At 48.1% G+C, this 16,178-nt stretch overlaps 1 protein-coding gene across 1 annotated transcript in view; it reads left to right on the top strand.

Annotated features, from left to right (window-relative positions):
• The window catches only part of BTBD16 (BTB domain containing 16), a 48,895-nt gene that overhangs the window by 26,514 nt on the left and 6,203 nt on the right, over positions 1-16,178 (top strand). The window contains exons 9-12 of the mRNA XM_010969897.3: positions 2,589-2,708; positions 13,208-13,299; positions 14,170-14,252; positions 15,884-15,961. Coding sequence (XP_010968199.2) covers positions 2,589-2,708; positions 13,208-13,299; positions 14,170-14,252; positions 15,884-15,961 — 373 coding nt within the window. The remainder of the gene's footprint in view (positions 1-2,588; positions 2,709-13,207; positions 13,300-14,169; positions 14,253-15,883; positions 15,962-16,178) is intronic.

Below are 16,178 nucleotides of genomic sequence, written 5' to 3'. Positions count from 1 at the left end.
TCCGTGTTGATATTTATGTACCTAATTCGCAATTTTTAAATGTAATTGTTGTCCAGGCTTCCAAAGAATGACGAGAGAGCAGTTTTTTCCTTCCCTTCCTAATGGCCTTTTGTTTTGTTTTACTTCATTTTTTTTCTGATGATCAGTGTTGCAAAGAGCATCTTTGATCAGATTTTCTTGTTCACTTGGGCACAGCTTTCTCTATGGTCTGTGCTCAAAATGAGGCCTTTTATTATTTACATACATTTTTCTCAAAAGAAAAAATAGAGGAAAATGTCTTGTTAAAAAACAAAAACACCAGTTACATCCCAGTGGCTTCTACCCAGCAAACACACATCAAACAGCCCAGATGTTCACCTGTGTTGGAGGGAAGTTTAGAATCCGTGTGAATTCCATCTTGATTAAGGTCATTAGAGCTCTTAGGCCAATGAAAATATGTTTGAATGTCCTCAGCGTGGTTACTTCCTGCAAGAACTAATACTTTAGGGCACTGGTACTTGGCCTAAAGACAGAGGACTTATTTCATCAATTAATCTTCATCATAAGTTGTAAAACCCGGGTCCTGATTCATGGAACTCCCAGTTGCTCCCCCATGTTGCTGCTAGCCCCTCTTTGGTGAGATCTCAAAGAACCTTCTGGGCTTGGGGGCTTCAAGCATGGATTCTGCACCAGAGGTCACATGGCTCCCCAGCCTAGTGGTGGTTGAAGTCATGGCAGAGGTCTTTGTGGGGACATCGTAGCAAGTGATTCTGTGACGTCTCCCATCTTGCCTTACATTGTTGCCCAGACGGTGACAAATTTGGCCCTGTCTGGCCAGAGTCAAAGCCCATGCATCTGTAGGTGCCTAAAAACAACTAAGAGAAAGAGACAGCTCTACGCTGTCCAGAAATAGCGGGAGAGGTGGGTGGGTGACACTCTCACTGGCCTTTGGAGTCACGATTTAGCTTGGCTTCCACCCATCACAACCACGAAGGTGGTAGGGGAAGAGGCTATGATATATTTTGAAGCCAGCGTGCATGTCCATGGTCAGAGGCAGGAAATATCAACAGGCCTAAGAAGTGTTGAGATGACTCCTTAGGCAACCGAGCCACCTGTTAGAAGAGCTGTCTGGGAAGCATCCTTCACAGAGCTGACTCACCCCTTCCTCCTCATCCCTCGTTTCTTGATGAGATGCCTCAGGCTGCTGCAGGCACAGTGTGGGCTCTGGAGCCAGGACCCAGCCCAGCCACTTAGGAGTGGGAGCTGCTGCTCCCTAAGCCCATTCCTGTGTGCCAGGCACTGTGCTAAGCAATCTGGATGTGTGGTCAGCTCGATAGTGGTCCCCCAAAGATGTTGACATCCCAACCCCTAGAACTCATGAATATGTTAGGTTGCACGGTAAAGGGGAATTAAGCTTGCAGATGGAGCTAAGGTTGCTAATTGGGTGACCCTGAGATGGGGGGCCCCAGATTATCCGGGGGGGGGGGCCAATGTCAACACAGGATTCTTCAGCGTGGGCGAAGGAGGCAGAAGAGTCAGAACCAGAGAGAGATTTGAAGATGCTGTGCTGCTGACTTGAAGATGAAGGAAGGGGCCACAAGCGCAGGGATGCTAATGGCCTCTAGAAACTGGAAAAGGCAAGAAAATGATTTTCCCCTAGAGCCTCAGGAAGGAACACAGCCCTGCCCACACCTTGATCTTGGCCCAGTGAGAACCATTTTGTAGCAATTTCCAGAACTATATGATAATAAGTTTGTGTTGTTTTAAGCCGCTCAGTTTGTGACAATTTGTTACAGCAACCATAGGGAGCGCATACTACACGTCACCTCACACAGACCTTACCACTGTCCTCTGAGCAACTGCCTTGATCACTGTTTTACAGACGAGGGAGTCGTGGCTTGCAGGGCCGGCCAGCAGCCTGCAGGAGTCTCCACAGCCAGTGTGGGGTAGTCCCTGCTCAAGTCTGAACTCAGAGTTGTGTGGCTTTGGATGAGTTATTCACGTTTCAGCCTTCAGTCGGGGCTGGGACTAGAATATGACCAGTGAGGCACTCCCCTTGGGTGCAAAATTTCAGGGGCCCCCAGAAACCTCAGTCATGGAGATAAAGTATATTTTAGTGCAATATTTTACAATGAAAATTAATGCAAAAAACCATGAGGAACAAAACGTATATTTTTAAATAAACAGAGGATCCATCTCAATTTCCACATCTATAAAAGTAAGGAATATATCCCAGCTTTGCAGGGTTGCTGGGCGTTATTAAATAAAAGAACATATGGAAACGCCTTGAGAACACCTGTCTCACAGTAAGAGCTCACTCAGTGATGACCGTTGTTTTACAGCAGCTCAGCCGGTGGGTGAAAACACACCCTGGGCTGGGCGGCAGGCTGCTGAGGTTCAAGTCCCAGTCATTAACCAGCTGGTGACCTTGAACAAGACCTTGAACAAGACCTTAAACAAGTTGATGTCTCTCTGTCTGAGCCCACCTACAGACTCAGGGCGTGGTGTGACCTCCTTCTCAAACTCGCTGTTAATTTTTCCCTTTCTTTACACACAGCGTGGTGTTTTGCTATTCCTGAAATTTCTTCTCAATCTTTTCTTTTGGCCAGGTTGTTTACATTTAGTGAGTTTCACCTTCTGAAAACACTGCTTTTGTGGGTCTACTTGCAACTAAACAACAAAACTCAGACAATTCCAACGTACGAAACCGTGCTGGCGTTTTTTAGCAGGTAAAGTAACTTAGCGTTGGTCGATGAATGGTACTTTTTTTTTTTCGGCTTGTGATATTCTGAAGGTAAGCATCAGTGATATTATTTTTCATAGCATTATTCAGAGTGCATAAAATTCAGTTTTCTTTGTGAAGACTAAGAGTATGGGGTAACTTTGAATGACTAGATTACTTGAAAAAGTGAATAATAGGTAAGTATTGTGAAGTAGTCATGTGCTTTTGAGCACCTGTTCTGTGTCCAGTAAAAGACATGATGCAAAAGGTGCTCTTTTTATTCAGGGGAAAGTACCACACTGCACTGACCTTGAAATGTTCATAGTTAGTAGGGAGGGTATAGCTCAGTGGTAGAGCACATGCTTAGCATGCATGAGGTCCTGGGTTCAATCCCCAAGGGGACCTCCGTTAAAAAATAAATTTTTTAAAACATAAATTAAAAAAAAATTTCATCCTTAAAATGTACCTGAATCATACCAAGTCACTCTCAGCTGTGCTTTTTTTTTTCTTTCTTTCTTTTTCTTTTAGTATTTGTTTTGTTTTGGGGGAGAAGATAATTAATTTATTATTATTTTTTAATGGAGTACTGGGGATTGAACCTAGGACCTTGTGCATGCTAAGCACGTGCTCTACCACTGAGCTATACCCTCCCCGCTGAGACCAAATCATTCTCATTTATATTTCACTATCTAGCATATAAAATTCCGGATTTTCTAGACAAATGGAAAAGCATTTGAATGTGCAAAGGTTTCATAACATTAATCCAGTCTCTTACACTATCTAAACTTCTAAATGTTAAAAGTTATATATCTCAACATTTAAGTGAAAAATAACAATTCCAGTACAATAATGGGCACCATTTTATTGTGCTTACTAAATGCAGTAGTTCTGAAAAGCACTTTCTATTTGTAATCTCGTTTAATCTACATAGTACTAGGGGGCTGGTTTTATTATTCCCATTTTACAGATGAGGAAACTGAGGTAGAGATGAAGTGTCTTGTCAGTGATCCCACAAGTGATAAGGGGTGGAGCCTGACTCGGACCCAGACCTGCCTAATCCCGAAACGCTTTGCTGACCGTTCCTCAAACAGCAGATAGGGTTCCTCTCTTGTGCCCACTGCCGCTGGTTTGGTGGTGGCTCCCAGGGCACGGTGTTTAGAAAGATCCTGAGGCTGCCTCTAGGTTCAGTGTTGTTGTTAGCCGATTACTTCTAAAATTGCCCTGCAGGGCATCTTCCACCCCTCCCTGTGTCCTCCTCTGCCTGTGTTTTCTATCTGTTCAACCCCATAGCGATGTTGGCTGTGGCCACGTGGGGCAGGGGGACAGGGTGCGGGTGAGGCTGAAAGCAGTAGTTTGTGGGCTCCATCTCTGTCTCTTTAGCCTCTTTTTAAATTTTGTAAGTGCACTCGCATCATCCAAGCTGGCTGTGGAGTGTGGTGGCCTGTAGCCCAAGACGGCGCCAGGTGGTCCTCAGAGGATCTGCCCTAAACAGGAAGCATTACCTTCACTGTCAGGTTTACATTCCGTTCCCCACATCAGCAGGAACAGGGGCTTCCAAGCATCATGATAAGACCTGTTCAAGGACGTCCAGGGACTCCTTTTCTTTTGCACTTGCGAGGTTAGCAGATACAACACATCTTCCATGTACTCATCAGCAGACTGACCTGTTTAAGCCAAGTTTCGTTTGCCTTGTTCCGAAGCATTTACTCCTTTTCTGGAACATCTGTGCACCGTGTTAACTAAAGAGCCCTTTTTTCCTGCCTTGTTATTTGGGGAAAGCACAGTCTTCAGCGCCAGAATGATATGTCCTTGCTTAGTTTCTATATAATTTGCTTTGAACCGAAGTGTCTTCAACCCACCCTCCCCTATTCTTTTAATAGTCCAAGAGACACTTTTTCCAATGAGTCATGCACACCAGGAAAAGTTGCTATTTGGCACCAGGTTAGCTCTCCTCCTGGAAACGTCTAGAACTGGGAGATAGGAAATGAGCTAGAATGTGGGTGATTCATTGAAACTGTGTTTTTAATGTGAGAGAAACAAGTGAGAGCGAGAGGACTAAGGCATGTGGCCCTGTCCACTGACAGCAGGATTTCCTGGACCTTCCTGAGAGGGTCTCAGAGGCTCCTCTACACCAGGAGGCATCTACCATCATAGCTTCTCCATTCCTCCTGAGTCCACATTGATTCCATTTTGACCCCAAACCTCACCCTCCATGCACATTTACCCCAGCCCCCTGAGCCTGCATGGTTTTCCGTGTTGGAAACCATTTGTCTGTTTTCACATCATCTCTTTGCCCCAGCCTGAGCAACCAGGACCATATCTTCCTTCCCACGCACCATGTTCTCTGACTGCAGCACAGGGGTGAGTCCTGCCAGCCTGCCCTGCCTCCCTCTGTCCCTCCCTCCCACTCCCTCCCGCAGCAAGCTTGGTGTCCCCTTGGGAGGAAAGAGAAAGCAGTCTGGACTTCAGATGCTCCTCCCTCAGTGGTCACCCATGCCTACGCCCAACTTTGAGGATCATGGCCCATTTTTAGGATGATGGGTGGTTCTCATCCCAAACAAGCTCACTCTTCTGCCTGAGAATGGTGCTCACTGGTCAATGGCCTCTACCTCCCAAATGCACGTCCCCTGAGTCCCCAGACTCATTTGCCCAGGGACCAGCTCTCGTGGGTCGTGCTCCCTCCACCCTAGCCTGCTCTGTCCCCTCTTCTCAGTTCCCCCATGGCGGGGCGTCCCCTAGGAGCCTCACTGTCCCTTATGAACATCTTGGTGTGTGCATACAGTCTGCCTCCCCGGGTACATCAAGAGCAGCTTAAAGGAAGGATTTAATGATCCTTTGTCACACCCCTAGCTTCCCTGGCACCATGCTGAGCATATAATAAACAGCTGATGGAGTGATGAGAGTCCACCACACATTTTTATGTAGCTCGGTTCCCCTCAGAGAAGTGGGTCTTACCATGCTAACGCCAAATTCAGAGAACACCACGTCTGCAGCAACATGAAATGGTGGGGATGGCAGAAGTATTTCCATCGTTATTGATGGGCAGGGCCTGTTTGGTGTACTAGACTAAGGCTTTCTCGAGGCTCAGTGAGAAGTAATGTCTCAGTCGGTTGCTTATGTCTCCCCGGGACGTGGGAGCGGGCATGGGTGGTGACCGTGCTCTGGCTTTGCCATTTCTTCTGGAAGGAGCTGTTGGCCCAGCGGAGTTAGTAGCCTGAGGGCCCAGGCTGCAGGAAGGCACCTCTGCTCCCAGCGGTGGTGGAGGGAGCCCGCGGGAAGACGCAGTCAGTCTGGACCAGAGCTGAGTCACCAGGGGGGCTGAGCTCCACAGTCCAGTGAAGACAGAAGGAACAGCCAGCTGAGGAAGTTTCCACAGCCACTGACAGGGACATGCCAGCAGCGTTCAGAGGTGGGACAGAGGAAGGAAGAGACTCCGGGAGACAGCACACAGGCTTGAGGATGAGAACCAAGGACGTTGGCTTTTTGGCCCAATTTTTAAAGTTGCATCTATTAAAGAAATAATTTAGATGACAGAGTGAGTTATAAGGTATCTCCCAGGTTGGGGACAGAGGTCAGAGTGGACCATCACAATATGGGGACCTCCAGAATGGGACCGTGCTGTCGTGATGTGGCGGCAGGGGGACAAGCTGCCTGAATATTAGCTAACCAGGCCCTGTGACGGACCAGGGGTGAGGCTGAGCGGTGACTCTGGGCGTGGCCTTGGCTGGCCCAGGATCCAAAAAGCAGCGTTTATAGCAGTATTGAGTAAAGTGGATCAGATACTCCTTTTCTCATCTGTCTTAGCAATGTCTGGAAGACAAGGGAGGGATGAAGGTATTTGAATAGCACACACACACACACACACACACTCACACACACACACACACACACACACACACACACACACACACACACTCACACACACACACCTCGGCACCCACAGTCTGTTTTCCTGGCAGTGGTTAATTTAGAAAAACAAATAGGCTGTCCAGAATTAAATTTAACATTTCCTTGTAGAAAAAAAAATGTAAGCAAAACCAGTGTCTTCGTCCGCCATGGAGAAGAGTCATCTTTTCATCTCACTTAGCAGTCCGAGAAGTCCAGGGAAGCTGTCAAAACTCGTCAGCTGGAGAAGAGCCAGTGGCAGGCAAATTTTCCACTTTTTTTTTTTTTAAAAATACATTTTTCATCAAAAAATAAATTACCTACAGAAAAGTGTGCAAGCCTTAAGTGAACAGCTCAATGAATTGCCACAAAGTACACACACCTGTGTAACCAGGAAGCTGAGCAAGAAACAGAACTTGACCTGCCCACCCCCCAACGTGCCTTATCTTGGTCACTGCCCTTCTCACGCCAGGGTGCACAATATCCTGACTTTTTCTACCATGGAGCTCTCTTGGCTACTTTTGAACTTTGTATAAATAGAATCCTATAGCATGGACTTTTTGTTTGTTGGTTTTTTGTTTTTTTTTGGGGGGGGGGTAATTCAGTTTATTTATTGATTTATTTATTTTGATGGAGGTACCAGGGATTGAACCCAGGACCTCCTGTATGCTGCGTATGTACGCACTCTACCACTGAGCTATACCCTCCCCCCTAGCATGGACTTTTGAATATCTGGATTCTTTCACTCAACAGTGTGTCTATAAAATCCATCCAGGGAAAGGTGGCCAGGGAAGGTAAGCGGTGTTCTCAGGCTCCTTCTGCAATTTGTTGGTGGCGCTGGGTGGACTGGGTCTCCCAGATCTTCTGACACATCCTTTAGCTTTGAGATCTCAGGGTTAAGTGCAAGTCATTAACAGCCTTGTAATGCTGGTCCTTAACTGATTTCTTAATCACTAAATGGATCTCTGTCAAACACTGCGAGGGTGGATTCCAGCAACCTCACCAGAAGGAAGTCATTGAAAGCAGTGAGTGAAGCCAGTATCCACACAATCTCAAATACTAGATTTCCCTGACCTCTGCCACAGAGTCTCCTCTCTCGTATTCCCTGTCCAAATCTGACCCAGCCTTTATGGAGCTGCCCAAGGACTCCTCCAGGAAGCCTTCCAGGATCTCACCTGCACACTGGACGGTTTCCTGCTCTGAGCTTCTTGCAGAGAGAACAAGAGCATATGCTGGCTGTGTGCATGTGCGACAAGTCCAGCACCACCTTCCCACCATGCGAGAGGAACCTCCGAGGAGAGCTGCCCAGCCATGCCCTGCACCGCCGGCGCCCCAGCCCACAGACATCTCGAAGGAAATGCACCACGATGCTGTGTGCCAGGACAGGCAGACGCCATGTGTCTCCTGTGATTAATGGATGGCATTTGCAGATACGACCACAGAGTCATCATGAAACCTGGCATCCCTTGTGTGGCAACTCTGATCTCTTTACCAGAACATTCATTCTGGAATATTCCATGAGTCATGGACATGAGGGCAACTGAATTGTTCTCTCTTGGGATCTCTCCACCTGAGCAGGGAGGTTGATATATTTCAGGTCAGGATTTCTCATGACCTGACTTCAGAGTTTCTTGCCTTTTTCTTTCCTTCTCGGCTGTGACCAGCACTGCCCCAGCCCCACTTAGCTTGGCTCCCTAGAAGCTGAATCTCCCTTCTCTTCAATGTCCCTATATATTGATTCCTATTCCTTACGACCTTTACACTTCACTCATGTGGCTTCTTGGCTTTCCACCCAAACTGGGTGGCCTCACAATGTCTTCAACAGTCGCAGTGGAGGCTTTGACTGAACACAAGCCATGTGAAGTGTCTGGGTGCAGGAGGTCCTTGCAGAGGGCAGATAAAGTCGTCATTAGAAAAAATTTCTTGACCCAGTTCTGCCTTTGGGCAAAGGTCAGGACCATCTCTATCTTTATATTCAAGATGACATTGCACTGGGTCTCGAAGAATGACCAATAGGACTTGGCCTGACAAATAAGTGTGACAACAACAGACAGGACCCCGTGAGCATAGGAAACTTGACATGGAATAGCCTGGTCTGTGCATGCACGTGTGTGCCCGCAGGGAGTGCGTGCCCTGGGGCTGGAACTGCATTCCTAGAAGGTAAATTATCGGGGAGTGGAGGGAGGGGATGGTAGGATTAGGGCTAGTGAGTTGGCAGGGACCAGCTCATTCATCCAATTAATTCACTTAACATATTGCAAGCCGAATGAGAGCCAGGCACCGTCAGGGGTGCTGAGGATGAAAGGGTAAATAAAACAGACACAAATTCCCATCTTCACAGAGGAAGCGGAGACAAACAGCACACTCAGTAAATGAGGTGTGTGTTAGAAGGTGGCAGTCCGGAGTCTGACTCCCACTCTTGCCGTTTACTCGCTATAAGACTTTGAGCAAAACGCCTGACCTTCCTGTGTGGAGGTTAACAGTGCCCTCTCATCAGCTCCAACGTAGGTTTGTTCCGACTCAAAGAAAAAGCCCAGTGCGGCACTTGGCAGGAGGTCCTGAATGGTGGTGACATTTGGTAGGTGATGGTGGTGGCGGCGACATTCAGAATTGTTTCATTACCACACTTCGGTATCAGGAGCCAAGAGGACTATTTCCTGCTTCTTGGGTTTTGGAAGGTGCCCAGGTCTTCTGTGCTGAGTTAACATTTTGAAAAAAGTCATGCTCCCTTCTCATCATGAGTTATGGCCCCAAAGGGTGTCATTTTGTCAAACTTCACCTTAAAATCTAAAATATTATTTCAGATATTTTTCATAGACACTAAGTAATTTTTGACCCTAATTCTCTTTTATTGGGGTAGAATATACACAACATAAAATTGACCACTTTCGCCATTTTTCTGTGTACAGCGCAGTGGCATTCAGTACATGGACAATGCTGTGCAGCCATCACCACCATCCACCTCCAGAGATTGTCCGTCTTCCTAAACTGAAGCTCCACACAGATGAAACAATAAATCCCTGTTCCCTGCTCCCCCCGCCCCTGGTAACCACCTTTCTACCCTCCTCCTCTGTGACTCTGACTGCTCTGGGAACCTCATATAAGTGGAATCGTACAGTATGTTTCCTTTTGTGTCTGGCTTATTTCACTTAGCAGAACGTCTTCAGGGCTCGTCTGTGTTACAGCAGATGTCAGAATTCCACACTATGTACTTTAAGGCTAAAATCTGAAGTGCTAGGCTCGTGGCACTTGGAGTCTGAAAGGGTAAATGACTCCAACAGATGACAGGATGGAGGAAGTGAGATGGTCATGGCTAACGGCAGCTCTAAAATTACAGTCTGTGCCTGTCAGACGGAGACTTGTCCCGGGCAGTGCCTTTCAGAAGGTCTGGGGAGGGGAGTTGTCCCAGGGCCTTGTGAGCAGGAGGCAGACCTGATCTGAATGTATCTTTCAGTATCCAGGACCTATGAATTTTCTTCCCTAAGGGAGTCATGCCCCAAGGGTTTCTCCTTGAACTTTGGGAGGCAGACACCATGGCCTAAAGTTTGTCCCAGAAAAGTCAGTGCTAAACTCAAAGAGATCTTTGCACAGACGGAGCTCAGCACCTGAGGATGCCATGCCAGCCTTTGATTCCACCAAACAGCCATTCAAAGAGGTCCCTGACTTAGCAGCCAGCTTCCGCACTTTATGTGACATCAGGTGAGCCATCAGGTGTGCTCATCATTGGCCCCGAGAATCTCAGATGCCTCCCCTCTGCCTCCCCACCCCACAGCGGAGTTGAGCCGGGTTAGGTGGAAGTGAGCTGGGCTGTTCTCGGGAGGCCTGGCGGAGTCCTGCCTCTGCAGCAATCACCTCGCCGGGCTCTAGGGAAAGGGTTATGCCAATTGTTGGAGGAGTTGGACCACACTGCTCAGATGCCTTGGGATTTTAGAGAATCAGCAGCTGAGGTCACTGTTCTCTTCCTTTGAGGTAGCCTGTGGCTCTGGTAAGTTAGGTGGCAGTGGTAATGAATGGCACCAAGAACATGGCCATGAACTTGACCGGTTTGAGTCCAGGTCACTTTCCCTGGAAAGAGGGGACAGTGGTGGTAATCACGAGGCTCAGAGTGCCACTGGGAACCAGCAGCTGTGCCCAGCACCTCACAAGCACTGTCTCCTCTTCTTCTCCCAACTACCAGGGAAACACATGCAGTCATTGTCCCCCTTTGACAAAGAAGGAGATGGACGGTCAGGGAGGCTTGGTCACATGGCTGATGGCTGGCTGGCCCAGGCCTGGAACCCGGTCTGTCTGACTCCAAGGCCAGAGCTCAGGAGCTGGAAGCATGGTTGAGTGATGGATGAGCTGACTTTTGACCTCTCCAAGTCAGCCACCACCAGTGCCACTTCTCTGTGACTCAAAGGCGTCATGAAGTCCAATCACTTGTCTAAACAAAGCTCTTCCAGAATCCTCTGTGGGAGGAGGACTGTTTGGTGAGGTCCTGGCTGTTGGTCGTCGGGTCTGAGTGCTTTTCATAGGAAGAATCAGGGGCCCTCCTACGCTCCCAGCAACCTTCCCACAAAGCTGTGGGGCTGGTGCCTGGGGGTGTCTGAGCTGGTAGGGAAATCTGTCCTCTAGGCTGTTCTCTCCCTTCTGGGAAGACACCTTATTAACATGCAGCTCAGCAAGTGCTCCCTTCTCGGGGGCCACTCCGGGCTGTGGGAGCCCTTGTCAAGGGTACAGGCTCATCCCCCAGAGCACTCAAGGGCTGGAGGTCCCACGCCAGCTCCACTCCTTCGTTCCTCCTTTACAGCTGCAACCACCGTGATGCCACCTAACTTGTTCCTCCATTACATGGTGAGAGAGAGGCAGGGAAGGGAGCAGCACTCAGGTCAGGGAAAGGAGGGAGGCGAGTCTTAATCGTCCAGCTAAGGCAGCCATGCTCTCAGGCCCTGGCACTGCCCACACTCACCCAGCTCCGCCTGCCCCGGGTAACGGAGGAGGGCTGGTTCCAGGGTCGATAGCCCTGCACTCCTGGAAGTGTCAGCCCCCCTTTTTACCTGGTCTGTCCACCCCCAGAGACAGGCCTCCAGGGAATTCTAATAAGTAATCATTGAATTTGAATTAACTCATTCGTCTTCATGCCCCTCTTGCCTCTCACAACGCCTCAGCATCCCTAAACTTACCTCCTGGGACCACTGACAGGAGGAGTTGGAGAGTTCCAGGAATTCCCAGATGTTGTGAAAACAAATGGTCCACAGGCAGGTTGGCGGGCACCTCCAGCAGAGGCAGGACACGGGGCAACGGAGCGCTCAGTCTGGCTGGGACAGGGTGTGATTTGGACATCACACTTGATTCATGGAAAAATAATCTAAAAGTGCCCTTGGCTCGTCTCATACAGGATCTGTCTTGAGGGAATGACTTTGTCTTTCCAAAGGGACTTGGAAAAATTATCACCCTGTTGTCCCCATTTGTCAAAAGTGACCATTTTATGAAGTAACCTGTTTCAAAACAAGTGTGGTGAATGTGTGTCTGTGTGTAACGTGTCTTCTCAAGGAGAATCTGATCTCAACCCAGCCCCAACCTCAGCCGTGTGTGGAAATTAACTGGATTTTAGTAATAACAGTGTCGCAGAACTGATCCTGGAACCAGCTGCTAAGACAGTTACCCACTCATCCGACCATCCTTTCTTTTCAGCTCTGTCGGAAAGGGTTTTTGATTTCCTCTTTGATTTCCTCCTTGACCCACTGGTTTTTTAGTAGCCTGTTGTTTAGTCTCCATGCAGTTGGTTTTTTTCTCATTTCTCTTTCTGTGGTTGATTGCCAGTTTCATATCACTGTATTCAAAAAAGATGCTTGAAACAATTTCTATCCTCCTAAATTTGTTGAGGCTTGTTTTGTGTCTGAGTATGTAGTCTAGCCTAGAGAATGTTCCATGTGCACTTGAAAAGAATGTGCATTCTGTTTTTTAGGGATGTAATGTCCTGAAAATATCAATTAAGTCTCATTGTTCTAATGTGCCATTTAGTATCTCTGTTGCCTTATTGATTTTCTGTCTGGAAGACCTGTTTAATAATGTTAGTGGGGTGTTAAAGTCTCCTCCTGTTATTGTAATACCGTCAATTTTCCCCTTTATGTCTGCTAGTGTTTGTTTTACACATTTAGGTGCTCCAGAAAGTGCTTTTGAATTACCTGATGTGGCCATTTATTCAAAGGGCAGTTTGCGTAGAGGAGGAATCAGAGGTCCTGGGTTCAAGTCCTGGCTGAGCCATTGTTCTTTTTATCTGTAAAATGAAGCTGATAATACTTGTCCTGTCTGTTCCTTGAGATGTTTGTGAGACTCAAGTGAGAAAATGTATCTTGAAACCCTCTGTACAGTCACATGCGTTCCTATGGTCATTTAATGAGTATTTGTCGGACACCTACTAAGTGCACAGCTCAGTGGTCAATGACCAGGGAATATAACCCTTTGTCTCACTGCAACCACCTTCTGCTTCCACACTCCTCACCCATCCAGAGAGAACCAGGCACCTTCCACCCCTGGCTGATGGAACCACTAGTCTCTGCTGTGGCTTTAACTAGCCCTAGCCAAATCCAGAAAAGAGCTTTCTGACAGCCTCTTATTTCTCTTTGCATCTCTGCTAAGCTTTCCCGAGAAGTGTTCCTTTCTGGACCGGGATGTAGGACAGAACTTGATGCACCTCTTCCTTTGCCTGCGTCTGCATGGCATCACCAAAGGTAAGCTCCAGCCCATGTGAATGCGTCCGTGGCAGGCTGCTGGGGACCTGCCCCACCCCTCAGCCACTCCCGGGGAGGCCCCACCAGATGTTTCCAAAGGAATCAGCTGAGATCTGACTTTGTCACTTCCAAGAGGTGTGACTTTGGGAAAGTCACTGAACAGCCCATCTCAGTTTGCTTATCTGTAAAATGGGAATAATCAGAGCTTCTGTGAAACATGATGATGGATGGAAAGGGCTTATGCGCTGTGAAAGTGTCCTCAGTGCTGACAGCTGCCTTGTTGCCGTCTAAACGTGGGCCCTGCCTCTTCGAGCGACATCCCCTCTTGGTCGCTTGTTCGTGGTTTGGGAGAAGACTGGGTCTGTTGCTCCAGGCTTGAGCCTTCTCAGCATCATGCTCTGGCCCAGGGCAAGGCTTCTGTGACTTGGAAAGAGAAGGAAATATCAGAGAGTGTGTTTTGGGCAGCCCAGGTGGCCACCCAGTGAGATCTTTGCCTCTGAAAGGACATTTGAAAATTTTCTCAAAGCCATTTCCAGTGACCCAGATAGAATGAGCAGCTCTAAAACCCACGGACGGTTGATGGAGCCCAGAGAGTTTTGTCCAAGTTGCTTCTAGACCCTCCACAGACACTGATGGTCAGACCTCAACCCTCCCTCCTCGGGCAGGATAGTGGGCAGGGGGCCGTGAACGCTTTGGGAGAAAGCGCTCTGGGACGTCCCACTTGGGTTCTGCACACCTTATGATTCCCAGGCCCAGGAAGGCCCTCCAGTCCTCAGCTCCTGACTTCCTCCTTTCTCCCTCGGTAAATGGGACTTTTGTGGTTCTGTTATGAATAAAGCCATAAGAATGCCCCCCCGTGCTTCTTCCCAGGCAAGGATCTGGAGGAGTTAAGGCGTATTAACTTCTTCCCCGAATCCTGGCTGCTGCGGGTCACAGCCTACCATTACCACGCGGTGAGTCGTCAGCTCAGCAAGGAAACAGTTGTTGAAATTTATTGCCTTTTGGACTTTCCTTTTTCTGGAGATGTGTTTTGCATTGGAAACCTCTGGGCCTTTGAGGTCGGGATGTATCTGGATCCTCCGCCAGGGGAAGTGGGGAGAGCCAAGCCCAGAGGGGAGGAGGAGGAGGAGGCCCTGCCTTGGAACCCAGGTGTTCAGAGCATCCGCCCTGTCGGACCTGGAGAGTCAGGGACCACTGGCCACACAGCCCTCCAACCCAAGTCCCCTCACAGACACACATGTCACGTGCTTATTATTAGAAATTTTTTAAATGCAGAGAAATTGAAAGAAAACACATCCCTTCAGACCCACCATCCAAAAATAACCACTGCTAACAGGTCACTGCATTTCACTGCCTTTCAGTCTTTTTTTAAAAAAAAAAAATACTCGTAGTTAAATATGCTTCCTATCAACACTTGTAATCACTTCCAACTCTTCCACCAAGAGGATATGCAACAAACAATGCTACTCGGCCTTTCCTTTATTGTAGAAAAGTCACCGTGTTTCTTGCTGTTAAAGTCACGGTGTTGTTTATTGTTAACTGTTATAAATAGACCATATGGTGAATGCATTTGCACGTAATGGTTGATTCGAGGAGATTCTCAAGAGTAGAAAATACTGGCCCCAAAAGGAATGTGCACTTTTGTTCTTGATACATATTAGCAAAACTGGAACCAAATTACTCTTCCCCCAGTGATACATGAGGTGCCTCACTCGGTACCAGCTCAGCAGCGAAGGGCATTTTCCTTACAGGTGACTTGTGTTAATTGCAAAGCGAACAATGGCGTCTCATTTTGTAACGTGCATTCCCTTAATTACTAGTAAATATGAATCTTTCTTTATGTGGTATTTTCCCCTTTGTGAATTGTCCATGCAAACTGCCGTACTTCTTATGTGTTTCCAATCATACATTTTCAGAGATGAAGTGGGGCAGTGTTTGAGCTCTGAAGATTTATGAGTCACTAGTTAAAATTCAGTTCAGCTCAACAAATACCTATTGTAATGTGTAAACCACAGGGCTCAGTGTCCCCCGCACAGTATAACCACTCGTGCTTCTCTGGGACATAGCTTAGAACTGTGCTCTGACAGAGCAGAGGAGGGGAGGGGGTGACAGAGAGGGGACAGTCTTGGGCTGGGGCTGGACACCTCAGGAAGTCCCCCACCTCCTTCTTGATGTCCTTCTGGCCCTGCCCACTTCCTTCCTTTTGCCCCTGCTGCCAATGTCATCCTCCTGAAATCCTCTCCCTCCCCATCCCAGCCTTCGTGCAGGTCCGTGCTTGCTCTTGACTTGACAGCCACAGTCATTCTCTGCCTGGTGATCCGGCTACTAACGTACGCATTTTATTTCCCCAGTAAGATGGCTGGGGCATTTTTCTTGTTCTCGTCTTTGCATCCTCTGGAAGCATCACGCACAGTACCTGGCTAGTTGGTTTTCAGATAAATGCTGCGGACTGGATTCACGGATGAATGTAGGATCCAGAGACAGAACTCTTTCAAGCACGGGAGGTTGTAGGGCTCAGTGAACCGATGTGAAGATGGTGTTGGGCGATCAGGCTGCTGGTAAGTGGTGTGTGTTTTCCTTCCAGCTGGAGAGTGGGGGCGACATGGCCCACGTGAACGATCTTTCCACCCAGGCGGTGAGATTCGGGCTGCTCTTTAACCAGGTACTGTTGGCTGGGTGAGCAGGGTGAAGAACACCCCTGTTCCGTGCTTAGTTAAGGACCTTTGATCACTTCTTAGCTCTGGTAGGAAGAAGGCCAGGGCAGGAGAGGAAATCGTAGGTGTCTTTTCTGCACACTTACCACCCCCTTGGAAGTAAAATTCACAAAACCTGGAAGAGGCCATTTAGTAACCTGATGTGCATGTCCAAGATTCCCCACA

The sequence above is a fragment of the Camelus bactrianus genome, chromosome 11 (genome assembly GCF_048773025.1).
Source record: "Camelus bactrianus isolate YW-2024 breed Bactrian camel chromosome 11, ASM4877302v1, whole genome shotgun sequence".
Classification (NCBI taxonomy): Eukaryota; Metazoa; Chordata; class Mammalia; order Artiodactyla; family Camelidae; genus Camelus; species Camelus bactrianus.
Note: the sequence above shows the minus strand (reverse complement) of the source record. Positions and strands in the feature narration are given on the sequence as shown.